This window comes from Drosophila eugracilis, unplaced genomic scaffold (genome assembly GCF_018153835.1).
Source record: "Drosophila eugracilis isolate 14026-0451.02 unplaced genomic scaffold, ASM1815383v1 contig_1698, whole genome shotgun sequence".
In the NCBI taxonomy this organism is placed as follows: Eukaryota; Metazoa; Arthropoda; class Insecta; order Diptera; family Drosophilidae; genus Drosophila; species Drosophila eugracilis.
This window is the reverse complement of record NW_024572531.1, coordinates 1-15,689: the sequence shown is the minus strand read 5'-3', so window position 1 is coordinate 15,689 and position 15,689 is coordinate 1. Positions and strand designations below refer to the sequence as shown.

Genomic DNA, 15,689 nt, shown 5'->3' with positions numbered 1-15,689 from the left:
CTTGGCTGGATCGTCTCAGGGTGTCTAAAGGTAGGAGCCTCTACGCGCTCATCTTCAATCTCCTCAATTCAGGTACCCTCCACTCAGTCGGAGTTAAAATCAATTTCTGACACATTAAAGAGAAGTGGCCCAGACGCTACAGTTTACTTTTCAGGTCCTCAAGCCAATGGACCGACCAGACCGCAATCAAGCGCAGCTGTCTTTCGGCAATAGTTCGATTCTACGATCCACTTGGATTAATAGCCCCGATCATCACCAAGCTAAAGATTTTTATACAGGTCTTATGGAAGGATAAGCTTGACTGGGATGAACCCTCACCGCAATCTTTGCACTCGTCATGGTTGGAGCACATGTCACAGATCACAACATCTACTTGCAAAAAATTACAGCATAACTTATCAGGCAAAATTCATGGACTTCCTGCTGGAAATGGCTGTGCTTCCTTCTCTTCGTCGGCAGTCCTGATGGCGGCAGGTGAAAGCGGAAGTACTGGAATTGGCGGCGGCGCCAACCTCTCCTCATCGTCATCATCGTCGTCGTCATTTTCATCTTCACCTTCATGGAGAACCCGCTCATCTGGCCAGATTCTGGTGTAAAAATCGGACATGGCCACGTATACAGAGGACAAGGAGGACAACTTACCCACCTTGCTGTGGCGCCTTGGCAGGGTGGAGAGCACTGTCTCCGGAGATGACGGCGTCAATCGATTGTGGTGATCTGCACTAGATCTGTATTGTGCAGTGGGCAACAAGGAAATTAGCTGTCCTGCCCCCCAAAACCACTTCGCTCTAAAGTATGGCTCTTTCAACGGGGGGAATATGTCGGGAGCAGTCATCTAGCTAATACCAAAATATGGGTTACAATTTTTTCAGCATCACTGTATGCTCAATTATCTCTTTTACCTCTGTAAGACAAGCCGAGATAAGCGCTCGCGAGTCGACTATTGCCGATTCGCCCCATTACATTTCGTTCTCTATCGCTATGAACACGCAGTCGCAGCGCTGCCAAAATAAATCATAGAAAAAATCTCTCGTCCTTTTATTCACGGCACCAAATTTTTTTGTATAATTGTAAGTTGTAAAACATATCTAGAAACTGGTGGCATATAAATGCCCTCCTCAAAACAATACCCTTATACTCTATACGAAAGCAGTTACCACTTGGATCATGACGAAAGTTATTTTAAATCCATTATACAAGAATAGTTTCCAAAACTAAGAACTTTAAAGTGACACAAAAACGTGGACGCCAGCCATGTTTTATTTGTTGGCGTAAAATAAATAAACTTGCTGAGCATAGGGACATCAAGAATCTGCTTGCTTACTCTTAATTTTGTATCTTTTATAGTTCCTGAAGTCTCAGAGTTCATACGAACAGACAGAAGGACAGATGGACAGACGGACGGACAAGAGGACTGACGGACGGACAGATGGAAATGACTCAATCGACCTCGCTATTGATCATAATAAAGAATATTTATAGGGTTAAAAACGCTTCATTCTACCTGTTACATACTTTTTAACGATTCTAATATACCGTTTTACTCTAGGAGAATTTATACAATGTCAACAGAAGACATACATTTTAATATTATGGACGCCACAGTTTTCCGCGCATTGTGGGTATTATGAGCGTAGAAGTAGCCGGATTAAAAATCCCTCGAGCTGCGGTGGTAATCCCAACGTTGTATCTCTTATAGTTCCAGCGTTCATACGGAATGACGGACATGTCTTAATCGACTTGGTTGTTAATCTTGATCAAGAATATATATACTTTAAAGAGTCGAAAACGGTTTTTTGTACCTGTTACATACTTTTCAACGAATACTACACACTCTTTTCTCTATGATATAAAAATGTATATTATATAAAAGACCGCAAAAACAAATGCAAAATAATATTGACGATGTTATAACTGGATTGCGGTTTTCATTAAGACATAAAAAGGTAATGTATTCAGCTCTACAAATATGTTTTCATTCACTTACTATTCCACTAAAATGTTCCAATACTTCCTTCTCTTCTTTACTCCTAGAAATTAATCCAGATGTTCTCTGTTGAATTGGATTAACGTTAATAGTATAAATATCTAAAGCCTCCATCGCATATTGAACTAATTCAATGTAAACGCATAATATTTCAGGTCCAAAAATCTTTTCATGATTAGTAGGCATTGTATCAGATATCTGAAACTTTTCGAAAAAAAATAAAAATAAATAAAAATATACCAGAATGATTTTTAAAAACATACCTTTGAATTAAAGAAGCCCCACGTTATGGTTTTAACTCCGCCCACAAGTGTTTTTACTAAGCTTCGAAATTCAGCTACATTTATAGAATTAACCCATTGTGATCCAGTAGCGGTTGATCTTGCTTGCTCATTCAATATTAGGTCCTGGCAGAATAAACTTTGGTTAGCAATATTTGTAATATTTTTTTTATAATACATACATTATTTAGATCTGATATATTACTTAGCGGCATTGGGACGTTGCTAGTCGAGCTCGCCGTAGCTCCAGAATTGGATTGTCCTTTGCTTGAATAATACAGAAATATATAACAGGCGATTTTTGATGCGTAGTTTTTGTTTTTTGTAATCGAATAAAACACTCAAAATTTCATCATAGAATCAAAATTTTTATTGGAATCTACGGGGCTTGCCATTTGCGTCCATTTGAAAGGCCCAATTTTGGATCACTTTTTTGAGCATTTCTGTCTGTATTTCACGAATCACGCAACTTATGTTATGCTGTAAGGCTTTAAGCTAGTTTGGCTTGTCTACACGAACTAAAGACTACATAACCTCACAAAAAATAATCAAGGGACGTTAAATCGCATGATCTGGGTTGCCGAATTACAGGGCCATTTCGTGAGATAAGCTGCACACCAAATTTTTTTGTTTTACAAGCTCTCTTGCTTGCTTGTACGGACTGAATGCTGAAATAAACTTGCGCTGCGTAGGGTTCTCAAGAATCTTCATGCTTAATCTTAACTTTTTATCTATTATAGTTCCTGACGGACGCACGGACATGGAGTAATCGACTTCGATATTTATCCTGATAAGGAATATATATACTTTATAGGGTCAGAAACGCATCCTTCTATCTGTTACATACTTTTCAACGAATCAAGTATACTCTATTAGTTTACGAGTAACGGGTATAACAAAATAGAAACGCTTTAGTGGCATATCGGGACAATAAGACACCTCTTACTGTCTTATAATATTTTAGAATAATAATTTCGCTAGTCGAAATTAATGCAGCGGCAGGAAAAGTATGGTTACTAACTGATGGTGACTTTACCGTCCATGTAAAGCATTATAACGTGGCCGGAGGAGAGTTACCGCTAGTTGCGGTGGGATCACCTAATTCTAATTTAATAACTCCTATAGTTTCCGAGATTTCAGCGTTTTTTGGCTAGGATGTAGTCCAATCTGGACGTCCAATTTTTGCTGACTTTTTCCAACAGTCGAGGCCGCACCAGCCCATAAGCGCACCAGTCAGTTTTTCTGAATGTAACGGCGTTTTGACATACACTTGAGGGTTACCTTCACTCCAAATGCGGAAGTTTTGTTTGTTGACGTAGCCATTCAACCAGAAGTGCACTTCAATGGCAATCTCGTTTTTGACTCATTCGACGCTTGATGATCGTTATGCTTCAATTCTTGCACAAGTTGGGTTTTATAAGCACGCAAAAAAAGATCCTTTCGAAAAACTTCCAAAAAGTCGATGGACATAGATTCAATTCCTGTTCTCGATGGTGGATGTACTCATTCAGGTCTTCCTCAATGCTACGCTCTACAGTAGCAATAGTTTCTTCAGTACGCACAGTAAGGCGTCTCTGGGGATGGAATAATAATATATCAATAAGACGATTATTCGATTGACATGTGCTGCTGTTTATCGGCAATAACACGGCGAATGTTGTCTTCCAAATGGTTAAGCGTTTGAGGTTTATTGGAATAGACCAATGACTTTATAGCCCCACAGAAAGTAGTCTAGCGGTGTTAAATCACAAGATCTTTGAGGCCGATTCGCAGGTCCAAAACATGAAATTAAGTGGTCACCAAACGTGTCTTTTAATAAATCGATTGTGGCACAAGCTTTGTGACATGTTGCGCCGTCTTGTTAGAAGTACAGCTCCTGTAAATCATGGCTGTTTAATTCAGGAATGAACAAGTTAGTAATCATGGCTCCATACCGATCACCATTGACTGTAACGTTTTGGCCATCATCGTTTTTAAAGAAGTACGGACCAATGATTCCTCCAGCCCATAAAGCACACCAAACAGTCCGTTTTTCTGGATGTAACGGTGTTTCGACATACACTTTAGGGTGATCTTCACTCCTAATTTGGCAGATTTTTTTGTTAACGTAGCCATTCAACCAGAAGTGTACTTCATCGCTATACAAAATTCGCTTATGTAAATCGGGAACAAAGGCAATCTCGTTTTGGCCCATTCTAGGAATCTACGCCTTGCTAGGTGATCGTTTGGCTTCAATTCTTGCACGACTTGGATTTTGTAAGCGCGCAACCCAAGATCCTTCGGCAAAATCTCCCATAAAGTGGATGGACATAGATTCAATTCCTGTGCTCCATGGTGGATGGACTCATTCGGGTCTTCCTTAATGCTACGCTCTACAGTAGCAATTGCTTCTTCTGTATGCACCGTACGGCGTATCTGGGGATGCTAGTTATCAATAAGAGTAAACGTGGTGCGCAAACGTTCCATGGTTAATCGAATTAACTGCTCTGATGGACGATTTTGTTGACGATAAAATGGACGTAGTGTGCGATACGTATTCCGCACAGAATTATTATTTTCGAAACAATATTACACTATTTGCAAGCGTTGTTCAAAAATGAGACTATTTATGATGAATTGCCAAGCCAAAGTGAGAATAAATCTAACAGTGAGAATAAAATCTTGAACAGTAAAGCCGACTTAAAGTTCTACACCTCAAAAAAGACTCTTTACATGCTTAATCCGAAATTTCTATCTCTTATCCTAAGATCTCTACGATTTTAGATAGTAAAAACATAGTATCTATAATTGTTCTCGAGATCTCAGCGATTTTAATATTTTGAGATTTGTGAGCGCTAGATTGGGCGTGGCAGGATGTTGAAATAATTGAAATGCTGCAAAACCATCTCAAGAAGGCGCATGTATAGTTCCTGCTACTACTACTTGTTTTACTACTTATTTACCCTGATCAAGAAAATATATACTTTATAGAGTCGGAACCGTTTCCTTCTACGTGATATAAAATTTTCATAGATTATTCTGCGAGAAACAGTTATATATAAAGGCCTCACATGGGCAGTAAAATCATGACTTAAAGTACAGTTTATATATATAATTGAATCACATAATTGTAAACGTAAATTGTACTTACCATTTTTGTAAAATTAACGGAAGCTGAGTGGTGGCAATGGTTTCAAATCTTTTTACAAAAACTTTTAAGAGTTTTAAAAGTATAGCCCGAGACCTTTGGGGATCTATTTCGCTGTGATGTCTTAAGCAATCTACCAGGTTTAACAAAAGTTTGCAAGACATTGTTTGAATTCCCACAGCAAGTGTTTCATCGTGAACATTTTTTGAAAAGAGATTAACTGCTTTTATTAAGACGTCTAAGCTAAGGTTTTGGCGAACATGGTGTGCAAGGTCTGCTAGTGTTGAATAAGCCAGAGGGCGAATGGAATCTAATGTGACGCCTTTTCCAATTAGCAAGTCCTCATCAAAAAGGTTTTCAATTGAGGGAATAAATTCTGAAAAAATAGTAATGATATAGAATTACAAAAATATTAAAAGTTAAATACGGATTAAATTCAAAGATCTAAGGTGTAAAGGGTATATTGTATTTGATGAAAAGTAAGTATCAGGTAAAAGACCCTTAACCTGTCCATAACCAGACCCATTAAAAACTTTGAGGATTAAGGATCTTTGGTGTAATCTCTTGTTGAGATCACGTCGGGGTTATCGCAATGTTTATTCGTCGCCTAATAAATGACCGTCGATTCGCCGAATTGGTGGATCCTTAAGTGACTGACGAAAGGGCGTCAAGTCACAGGAAGTCTGTTGGTGGTGTCGCAACTGGCACTTGTAACCAAGTGGACGGCGGAGAGAATATCAAAAGATGACGATCTAAAGACGCGGCAACAGCATCTGACGATTGCGATGATGAATGAGAAACAGTTATCGAATGCTGTAAGTGTGAATCTGACTTTATTGAAAGAACCAGTATTTATAGGTAGAAAGCTAGGTAGTCGAAACATGCACATGCGTTAAGATATAGCAACGGGACCTATGTCTGAGCATCTAAGCTGACAGGACAGCAAACCATTGCTGAATCAGTGCGAAAACCAACATTTAACTGGAGTAAATCCCCAAAAACCCAAAATCTTCTTTTGGAGCTATTGATCGAACAAAAAACTGCTTAGATGGTTTTCTTAAAAATATGTTTCTGGAATGCGAATGGCATCTCACAGCACAAATGCATGCTCTAGCAGTTCCTAGATCAGTATGACATTGACGCCATGTTTATATCAGAGACACACCTAACAAACAAGAACTATTTTCAACTTAATGGATATCCGTTTTATAAAGCAAACCATCCTGATGGCAAGGCTAATGGCGGTACAGGCATACTGATCAAGAAAAGCACCAGGCACTATGAGTTGCCATCATTTGCCAAAGCCTGTATACAAGCTAAATCAATACACATCGATACCAGAAACCGTATCTTAAACCTGTCAGCTGTATACAATGCAAAACACACCCACTGGTGCTCTCAACTCACCAACCGCAAAGGAAATCAGCTGTGCAACGCTATAATTACACCAAGAAACAAGCTTGGTCTCATCTCTCCTGGCAAGCCTATATATTGGCTAACAGATCCTAATAAAAAGCCTGACTTGATCGATTTTGCCGTCACAAGAAGAGTAGCTAGAGACAATGTCCACATGGAACACTTAACAGATCTGTTATCGGATCACTCGCCTATTTTACTTCATCTCTACGACCATCCACAGCTGTCAGAATGCATACATGCTCTAACCTCCCGTAAAACAGATTGGCTTAAATACAGAAAGTATGTAAGTATCCATATTGATGACTTCCCAAACATCTACCAAAAAGCACAGATTGACAGCTCAGTTAAAGAACTAGTGTCTGTTATGTCAATAGCTGAAAAACACTCCACCCCTATTATACCGGCTTGTAGTCCTGATAATAACTGGCGGCCTTCTCCGCATATCAACGAACTGCTACGCAGCAAAATAAGGCTTTGGAGGTAGTGGCAAGCCCAAAGGCTTAGAAGATTAAAATAATCGATTTAATTCTCCTATTTGCAGCATCTCTCCTCAAACTGTGGAAAGCTAAATCAGGTATATGTGAACCAAACGAAAGCGAGTCGCCAATACACACACAAACAGGAGAATGGGCACGCAGCAATGAAGAGAGGGCAAATGTATTCGCCGCACATCTAGAAAACCACCTCAACATTTGATGATGATACTTAAATTAAAAGTAAGAAAACATTGGTTTATAAATGCCCTTCCTTCGCTAATATTGGAGTACAAGGTACTTCTGAACAATACAGTTCTCAAGCCAATTTGGAAATAAGGCTCCAAGCTATGGGTAATCGAATGAGTTAGCAACCCAGAAGTAATACCGTAATAATACTGAGAGCTATATCACTCTATCCTAAAGGAAAAGGATGCCATTTAACAACAAAGGTTATTGGCATCCATTTGATCTTTCTCCTTTGCCGTTAATCAAATCCGAACAACTCCAGCGACCAATTGGGTGTCCTATTGCCAGTGGTGGTTCAATTGAAAATACTGTTTGAAGAATGGTGGCTTCTCGATCTCGGCTAGGATACGGAACTTCCTCCAAAAATCGGTGAATGGTGTAACAAATGCCATAACGACTTGAATGAATTACAAGAACTACGTATGCCAAGATTTATCGACCACAATGAAAATCACATCGAAATGCACTGATTTTTGGATGTTTCTATCAAGGTGTATTCCGCAGTTGTTTGCAGCAGATTAGTAATGGAACTGAATGTGTTTCACTCTCGAGCTGTGTGGCGCTCTGCTACTTAGTACTAAACATTTCTTCAATCAAGAATGCTCTACAGCACAAAAGCATGCCAGTTTTGGCATGCCTTTCACACCCACTATCAAAGCTCAAAACATCTGCTGCCTACAGAACTTCTTAATTTTGACTTGCGGTGGGCGGGGCCTCCATGGCTGAAATATCGAGAAAAACGAAAGGTAACTACTTAAATTAAAAGAAAAAAAACCTACATTGGTTAATAAATGCCCGTTCTCCGCTAGAATTGGAGTATAAGTAATACAGCGAGCTTAATCAAAGATACTGAGAGCTATAACTGGTACACCGTGGTACATACGAAATGAAAACATTCACAGAGATTTAAATGTGGGATCTGTTAAAGACGAAATCGAAAATGTAAAAGCAAAATATACGATCAATCTATAGGCTCATACAAATAGAATTGCGCGGTCTCTTACATGGAACACTAGCCACTCACTACTCCGGAGAAGAGATTTCCCCACCCAGCAATAACAGCTTGGGTCGTTCTCCTAAAATATTTAATTTTAAATTTATGTGTTAGGCTAAGATTTGAATACTTGTTGTCATTCTTAAAGAGCGAAGATGCGATAAATAAATTCCGTAATTAAAAAAAAACAACTAAAATAGTCCCTCCGACCCTATAAAATATATATTTTTGATCAGGATAAATAGCAAATCGATTTGGCCATGTCTCAATTTCTATGAACGCTGAGATTTCAGGAACTATAAGAAATACGAAGTTGAGACTAATCAGGCAGATTCGTGAGGTCCCTAAGCAGCGAAAGTTTATTTCAGCATCCTGCGACGCCCACTCTAAAGCCCACAAATCATGAAAATCAAAAAATCCATGAAATCTCAGAAATATTTAGAACTAGAAAGCTGGGATTAAGTGTGTATTATATTGAGATGCCAGCGCATCTTAAATTGAAATCATTATTTGACCACGGACTTTCTTACGCCCACCAAGCTCGAAAAGACGCTTTTTGTTTTTTGTAGACACGCTGAGATATCGGTTAATATAAATTAATAGAAATAGAAAGTTGGGATTAAACATATCGTATTTAACGATGCCCCATATTTAGTCAAGCCCACTCTTACGCCCTAAAAACCCGGAAAACCAAAAACAATAACATCTCGGTAATTATAAGAGCTAGAAGGTTAGGACAAAGCATACACATTCGTGGGGCAACACCGCAAATCGAAATGGTATTTTCATCAGGCCACGCCCATTATGACGCACGAAAAAGTTGAAAAAACTTAAGTCTTTGATATCTCAGGAACTATAAGTGATACGTTGGCATTAAGACTTTATAATCTTCAGATGGCAGCGAATTTCTAGGTGGTACCAATACCACTCTTCTTCTTGTTTAATGATTAAGTTTATGTTTTTGGGTTACCATGATTAATGAAAGCACAAGAGGAAACGCTATAGTCGAGTGCCGCGACGAAAAGATACCCGTTACTGTTTTACACAATTTTAAAATATTCATTTTGCTAGTCTCCAAGCGCCACATATTGTCGGAGAAAGCATGTTGAATAACTAGTGTCGTCACTGCCCATGTGGGTCAAACGAAGACATACACAATAATATTATGTACGCCACAGTTTTCCGCGGTTTGTGGGCGTGGTCGAATGAAAACCAGGGCCAGTTGCAGTGGCATCTTTTCAAATACGTATTCTTAAGGATAACTTTCTAGCTCTTATAGTTCCCGAGAATTTCCAATTTTTGGTTTTTCGGGTTTTGTGGGCGTTAGGGTAGGCGTGGCTAGATGGGAAAAAATTAATTTGCATTTGGAGCATCATAAAACCCACATGCTTAATCCGAACTTTCTATCTCTTATAGTTACCGAGATATCAGCTTTTCTAGAAAATGTGAAAACCGTCTTTTGAGCTTGGCGGGCGTATGGGTGGGAGTGGCCGGGTAATAGTACCACTATAAGATGCGCTGGCATCCAAAGATTGTACATATTGAATTTCAAGTTTCTAGCTCTAATAGTTTCTAAAATTTTAAGGATCTTAGTTTTTCGTGATTTGTGGGCGTAGCAGGATGCGGAAATAAACTTGCGCTGTCCAGGGACCGAAAGAATCTTCATGCTTAGTCTCAACTTTACATCTGTTATAGTTCCTGAGATCTCAGCGTTCATAGGGAGGGACTGACGGACGGACGGACAGACGGATTTCGCTATCGATTTCGCTATTGATCCTGATGAAGAATATATATACTTCATAGGGTCGGAAACGCTCCCTTCTATCTGTTACATACTTTTCATCGAATCTAGTATACCCTTTTACTCTAGGTTACTATTAATAAATATGTGATCTTGGAATCCTAATTAGCATTAATATTTATAATTTTTAATTTTTTTATCAAAAAATAAATAAAATTTTGTTTATTAAATTATAAAACTTACTTTGTCGTAAGTCTGTTGCAAATATATGCCGGGCTGCAATTAATAGCTCTTTCCTAAGATGAGCTGCTTCCTTCGGACAATTTCTCATCAGGTTCAGCATACCGCTAGTGACAGATAAAGAGCTGGCGATAACTACTTCCTGAAATAAAATAGATATAAAATCGTCAGTTTCTTAACATATTTAGTCTTTAGAAATTAAACTTGCAGCCCTTTTTGAAACAGTTAAATTTGAAATTTTGTTTATTTTTTTAAAGTTTTTTTATGTGATTTACGTTAGAATTTATGTAAACTATGAAATGTATGTCATATATTGGCATAGATGAGCGCCAACAAAGAAAGGCAAATGACCTTCTCGATCGTGAATTGCACCGACAAACAATTTTTGATTCTGTTGAACTCAGGATATATGCTCAAAGAAATCTTCTGAAGTTGGTTCCAGAACAACGTTCTGCATATGAGAGTATTATGCGTTTAATCACAGAACTAAGCGGTTGTACTGGCCAGACTTTCCTTCTCTCGCTCATTTTGGCAACCGTATAATCACAAATTGATATTGTATTGGCCATGGCATTATCTGGAATTGCGGCAACTTTTTTGGATGGTGGATGAACATCGCATCCAGCATTGAAGCATTGAATTTACAAAACACTGAGGCTGGAATGGGCAAAGTTCTCAAAACGTGTCAAATTATTATATGGGAGGAATGCACAATTTTTTCACAAGAAAGCATTGGAAGCGGTTGATCTGCTGATCACTGCGAGATACAAGAGGAAACGCACGGATTTTGTGTGGAGCTCATTTTTGACAAACACTCCCGGTTATACCAAGTTAAACACGTGCTGATCAATGCATGTTTAAAATCAGCCATTTTATGGCGCCACTTACAAAAAATTGACTTTTGTACAACTACAAAATGATGCATTGGCTAAATTATTGCAAAACATTAAATATATATTGGAAATGGCCGAATGCAAATTGATGAATCTGCACATCTATCACCTTGCCAACAAACTTCTGTAAGATCACAGAAAACTTATATGAATTGGAGCTAAGTTTTTTCCCAACATTGCACAGAATTACAAAAATCATCAGTGCCTCAGTAGGCGTGCTATATTTGCGGCCAAAAACATTGATGTCATCAACATCACTATTCTTAATGGAATACATGGCTAAATGACAACATATATGTAAATCCATCAATACTGTGTAGAATGATGTCGAAGTTGTCCAACTGAATTCTCTCGATTTGCCAGGCTTGCCCCGCTGTATAAATAGTTCTTCAAACTGCTCCCATTTAATGCCGGGATAGCAGATCTGTGCAAACCTTGCTGAAGCACTGCCCTGCATGCAACTTACTCAACATCATGGTAAGTGCGCTGACATCAATCTGCTGTTCGTCCATAATAATGCTTGCGCTGTTGCACACCACTGAGTCGCATCACCTCCAGTTACATCTGGGTTAAATTTTTGGCAAAACCACTTGATTTTGTGAACGCACAGACGCTTGCATAGCTTTACACATTTCGACGAAATTCCGATTTTGTAGTTCCATAATAGTACGCCATTGATCTTCAGAAAATGCAGAAGTTGGTACTGATCCCACTTCTGATGTTAGATTATGGTTAAGGTTTTCCATGTTTAAGTATATGGCGAATACTCTTGATCACGCCACTGCCACTTTAGACTCTTCGCCAGCATTCTAGCATACCAAAATGATCTCCAGAAAATGCTGTAACGAACATACTTGTATCTCTGTCTTTCGCAGTGGCTCTAGCATACACACACAACAATCGTAGTTCGTATCTCTCTCTTAAACCTTTATCCACACGCAACATCTCTTTCTCTCATATTCGAACATCCTGACCATCTGGCGAATAGATGGAACAAAGCGTACTAACAAACAAAACCGTTAGAATGCAGAGACGAGAATTGTCACTTGGTTTTATTCTTTATACTGACTACAATAATTTAAGATCCGACATATAGGTATGTATTATTTTTAAACCATCTGGCCACGCCCGAAAAACCAAAAAAGGAAAAATCTCGAAAACTATAAGAGCTAAAAAGTTAGGTTTAGGAAAATGAATATTAGAGATGCCATTGCAGCTCCCGCCACGTAACGTGCCATTGCAACTCCCACAAACCGCGGAAAACTGTAGCGTCCATAATATTATAATGAATGTGTTCGTTTGCACTTGTATAACATTTTTTTTGTCAATAGCTATCTATTTACCAAAGATTTTTCAAATCGGACATTATTTTGCTCGCTTTTGCCCCTCGCCTACTCTTCCACCGCCAAATTATCTTTTTTATACCCGTTACCCGTAGAGTAAAAGGGTATACTAGATTCGTTGAAAAGTATGTAACAGATAGAAGGAAGCGTTTGCGACCCTATAAAGTATATATATTCATAATCAGGATCAATAGCGCAGTCGATTGAGCCATGTCCGTCTGTCCGTCCGTCCGTATGAACGCTGAGATCTCAGGAACTATAACAGATACAAAGTTGAGATTAAACATGAAGATTCTTGAGGTCCAGGGCCAGCGCAAGTTTATTACAACATCCTGCCGCGCCCACTATACCTCCCAGAAACAGAAAAAACTAAAATTGCTGAAATCTCAGGAACTATTGGAGCTAGAAAGTTGAAATTCAGAAAGTATAATAATTAGACGCAGCGCATCATTTAATGGTTCTACTATCCTGCCACACCCACCCATACGCCCACAAGGCTCAAAAGACGGATTTCGGATTTTCTAGAAAAGCAGATATCTCGGTAACTATAAAAGATAGAAAGTTCGGTTGCGAATTAATTTTTTCCGATTAAGCCACGCCCGCTCTAACGTCCACAAAACCCGAAAACTGTGGCGTCTATAATGTAGTGTAATTTTTTTGGACCTTGTATTACTTATTTCTGTCAATATCTACCGATTTACCAAAGATTTTTCAAATCGGAACAGTTTTTCGCTATTTATGCAGAAATGTATGTTATAACTCATGGACAGTGACTTCACTATCAGTTAATTAACATGCTTTCTTTGACAATAGGTTGCGCCTTGTGAATGTCCACTACCAAAATTAATATTTTAACATTTAATAAAACAGTAACGGGTATCTTACAGCGCGGCACTAGACTATAGTGTTTCTTCTTGATTTACCTTGAGTTACATTTTTTTCGATATCGATAACTTAACTCAGACATATAAAAATGATTATTTTTTATCATATTTATGCTGGACTTCATTTGGTTTTGTGTGTTTTTATACCCGTTACTCGGAAAGTAAAATTGTATACTAGATTTGTTAAAAAGTATGTAACAGATAGAAGGAAACGATTCCGACCCCATAAAGGAAATATCTTCTTGATCAGGATGAATAGCGAAGTCGATTGTATTGTATGATTGTATGTATGTTAAGGGCCTATCTATAGTACGGCCTACTCTGTTGTGTGAGTCGGCTCAAGATGGCGGTGTCGTCAGCAAAGGTTGATGTAGTTAGGCACTTGTTTAAGGGGAATGTCAGCGTCCATACGGACAGACGGACGAACAGACGTACATGGCTTACTAGACTCGGCTATTGATATTGATAAAAAATATATACTTTATAGGGTAGGAAACGCTTCCTTCCACCTGTTACGTACTTTTCAACGAATCTACAGAGTCGCCCATGTAGCGTTTGCTTTTTGAACTATCGATAGATAGTTAGATATTTAGTAGAACTTTTGCGGTTTACGAAATGGTTAATTTTACGCTTTCTTTCAAAGTGGAGAGTCTTCAACCGAAACTGTAAGAAAATTGCGGTCAAAATTAGATAGTTTTGTGAAGCGTGTGCGTCAGACTGAATAGTTGATGAATAAACCAACACGTTTACGTACTCGCCCAGTTCGGTCCGTCGAATATATCGCTGGGGTTGGCGAATGTGTCAATGACAATCCGTCGACGTCTACTCGGCACCGTGCTCAAGAGTTGAGACATTTCGCGAACTTCCCTGCAACGGATTTTAACCAAAGACCTCCCGTCTAAGGCCATATAACATTCAGTTGGTTCAGCAGATTAAGCCGTAGTGACTGCTTGGTGACTGATTTACTCTACTCTACTTTGGAAATTCACAAGGCGCCACCTATTGTCAGAGAAAGTATTTTGAGTAACTGCTAGTGACGTCACTGTCCATGTGTTATAGCCTACATTTCTTCATAAATAGCAATATATTTTCAAAATATTTGGTAAATCGATAGATATTGACAAAAATATGTCAAACAAGGTCAAACGAAGGCATACAAAATAATATTATGGACGCCACAGTTTTCCAGATTTTGTGGGCGTTAGAGTGGGCATGACGCATGGACCTCAAGCATCTGCCTACTTAAGCTCAACTCTGTATCTCTTATAGTTCCTGAGATCTCAACGTTCATACGGACAGACGGACGGACTAATAGACGGACACAGCTTAACTTTATATGGTCGGAAACGCTTCCTTCTACCTGTTACAATCGAACGAATCTAATATAATGAGAATTGTCACCCCGATAGATAGCCCTTGGTATAAATAGAAAAAGTACATAAAAAAAGGACCGAGTCAGAGTTGTGAGAGCAAAGCTTCAAGTGGGTTTTAAGACCAATTACTAAAATTTTCCTTCTCACTTGAATTGAAGCTGAAGAAAACGAAAATATTATTCCCCCGAGACCGGAAAGAGGTACTCGATCTAGCCCTAAAATACACGGTTTTGGAGTAATGGTTATGCTTTTTTTGACGGTAGTGTGCCAAGTGCCTAATGCAAGTTTACCTACAGGAGATCAACAGATGTGAACAATTAAAAATTTGGACAACACTACCTCCATTTATTAAGATCCGATGGGAGATGTCAAAATCAGCGTCATATTCGGATCTAATAGTGTACAATACCATGGATCCCTATTTTGACATAATTTAAAGGGGAAAGCTTCTAAATAGCAACATGACAGCGATATGTGATTCAATATGTGAAGGATTTGAAGATCAATGTAACACAGTTCTTAATAACACTCAACGACAGATTTCCGATTTTCCGTTAGACAATCAACGCAATACTGAAGAGTTAGTTAAAAGGGAACATCAGTAGTAGAGTCAACATTAAAAATCCATAAACGAAAAACGGAGGAAGTAAATTCAAATTGAAAGTATTGAAAGAAAGTTATTATG

At 38.6% G+C, this 15,689-nt stretch overlaps 1 protein-coding gene across 2 annotated transcripts; it reads right to left on the bottom strand.

Annotated features, from left to right (window-relative positions):
• Positions 1-1,911: 1,911 nt before the first annotated feature.
• LOC108118277 (transcription-associated protein 1-like) lies at positions 1,912-10,655 on the bottom strand. 2 transcript variants are annotated; one of them, XM_041819642.1, is made up of 5 exons: positions 10,515-10,655; positions 5,399-5,771; positions 2,451-2,535; positions 2,251-2,394; positions 1,912-2,185 (listed from the first exon to the last, which is right to left on the bottom strand). In XM_041819642.1, exons 1-5 carry the CDS (start codon positions 10,612-10,614, stop codon positions 1,976-1,978), a joined length of 912 nt encoding a protein of 303 aa, XP_041675576.1. In that variant the 5' UTR covers positions 10,615-10,655; the 3' UTR covers positions 1,912-1,975. The 2 variants fall into 2 exon arrangements, with proteins under 2 accessions (XP_041675576.1, XP_041675575.1); XM_041819641.1 differs by having other exon boundaries at positions 1,914-2,191.
• Between the last annotated feature and the right edge of the window lie 5,034 nt (positions 10,656-15,689).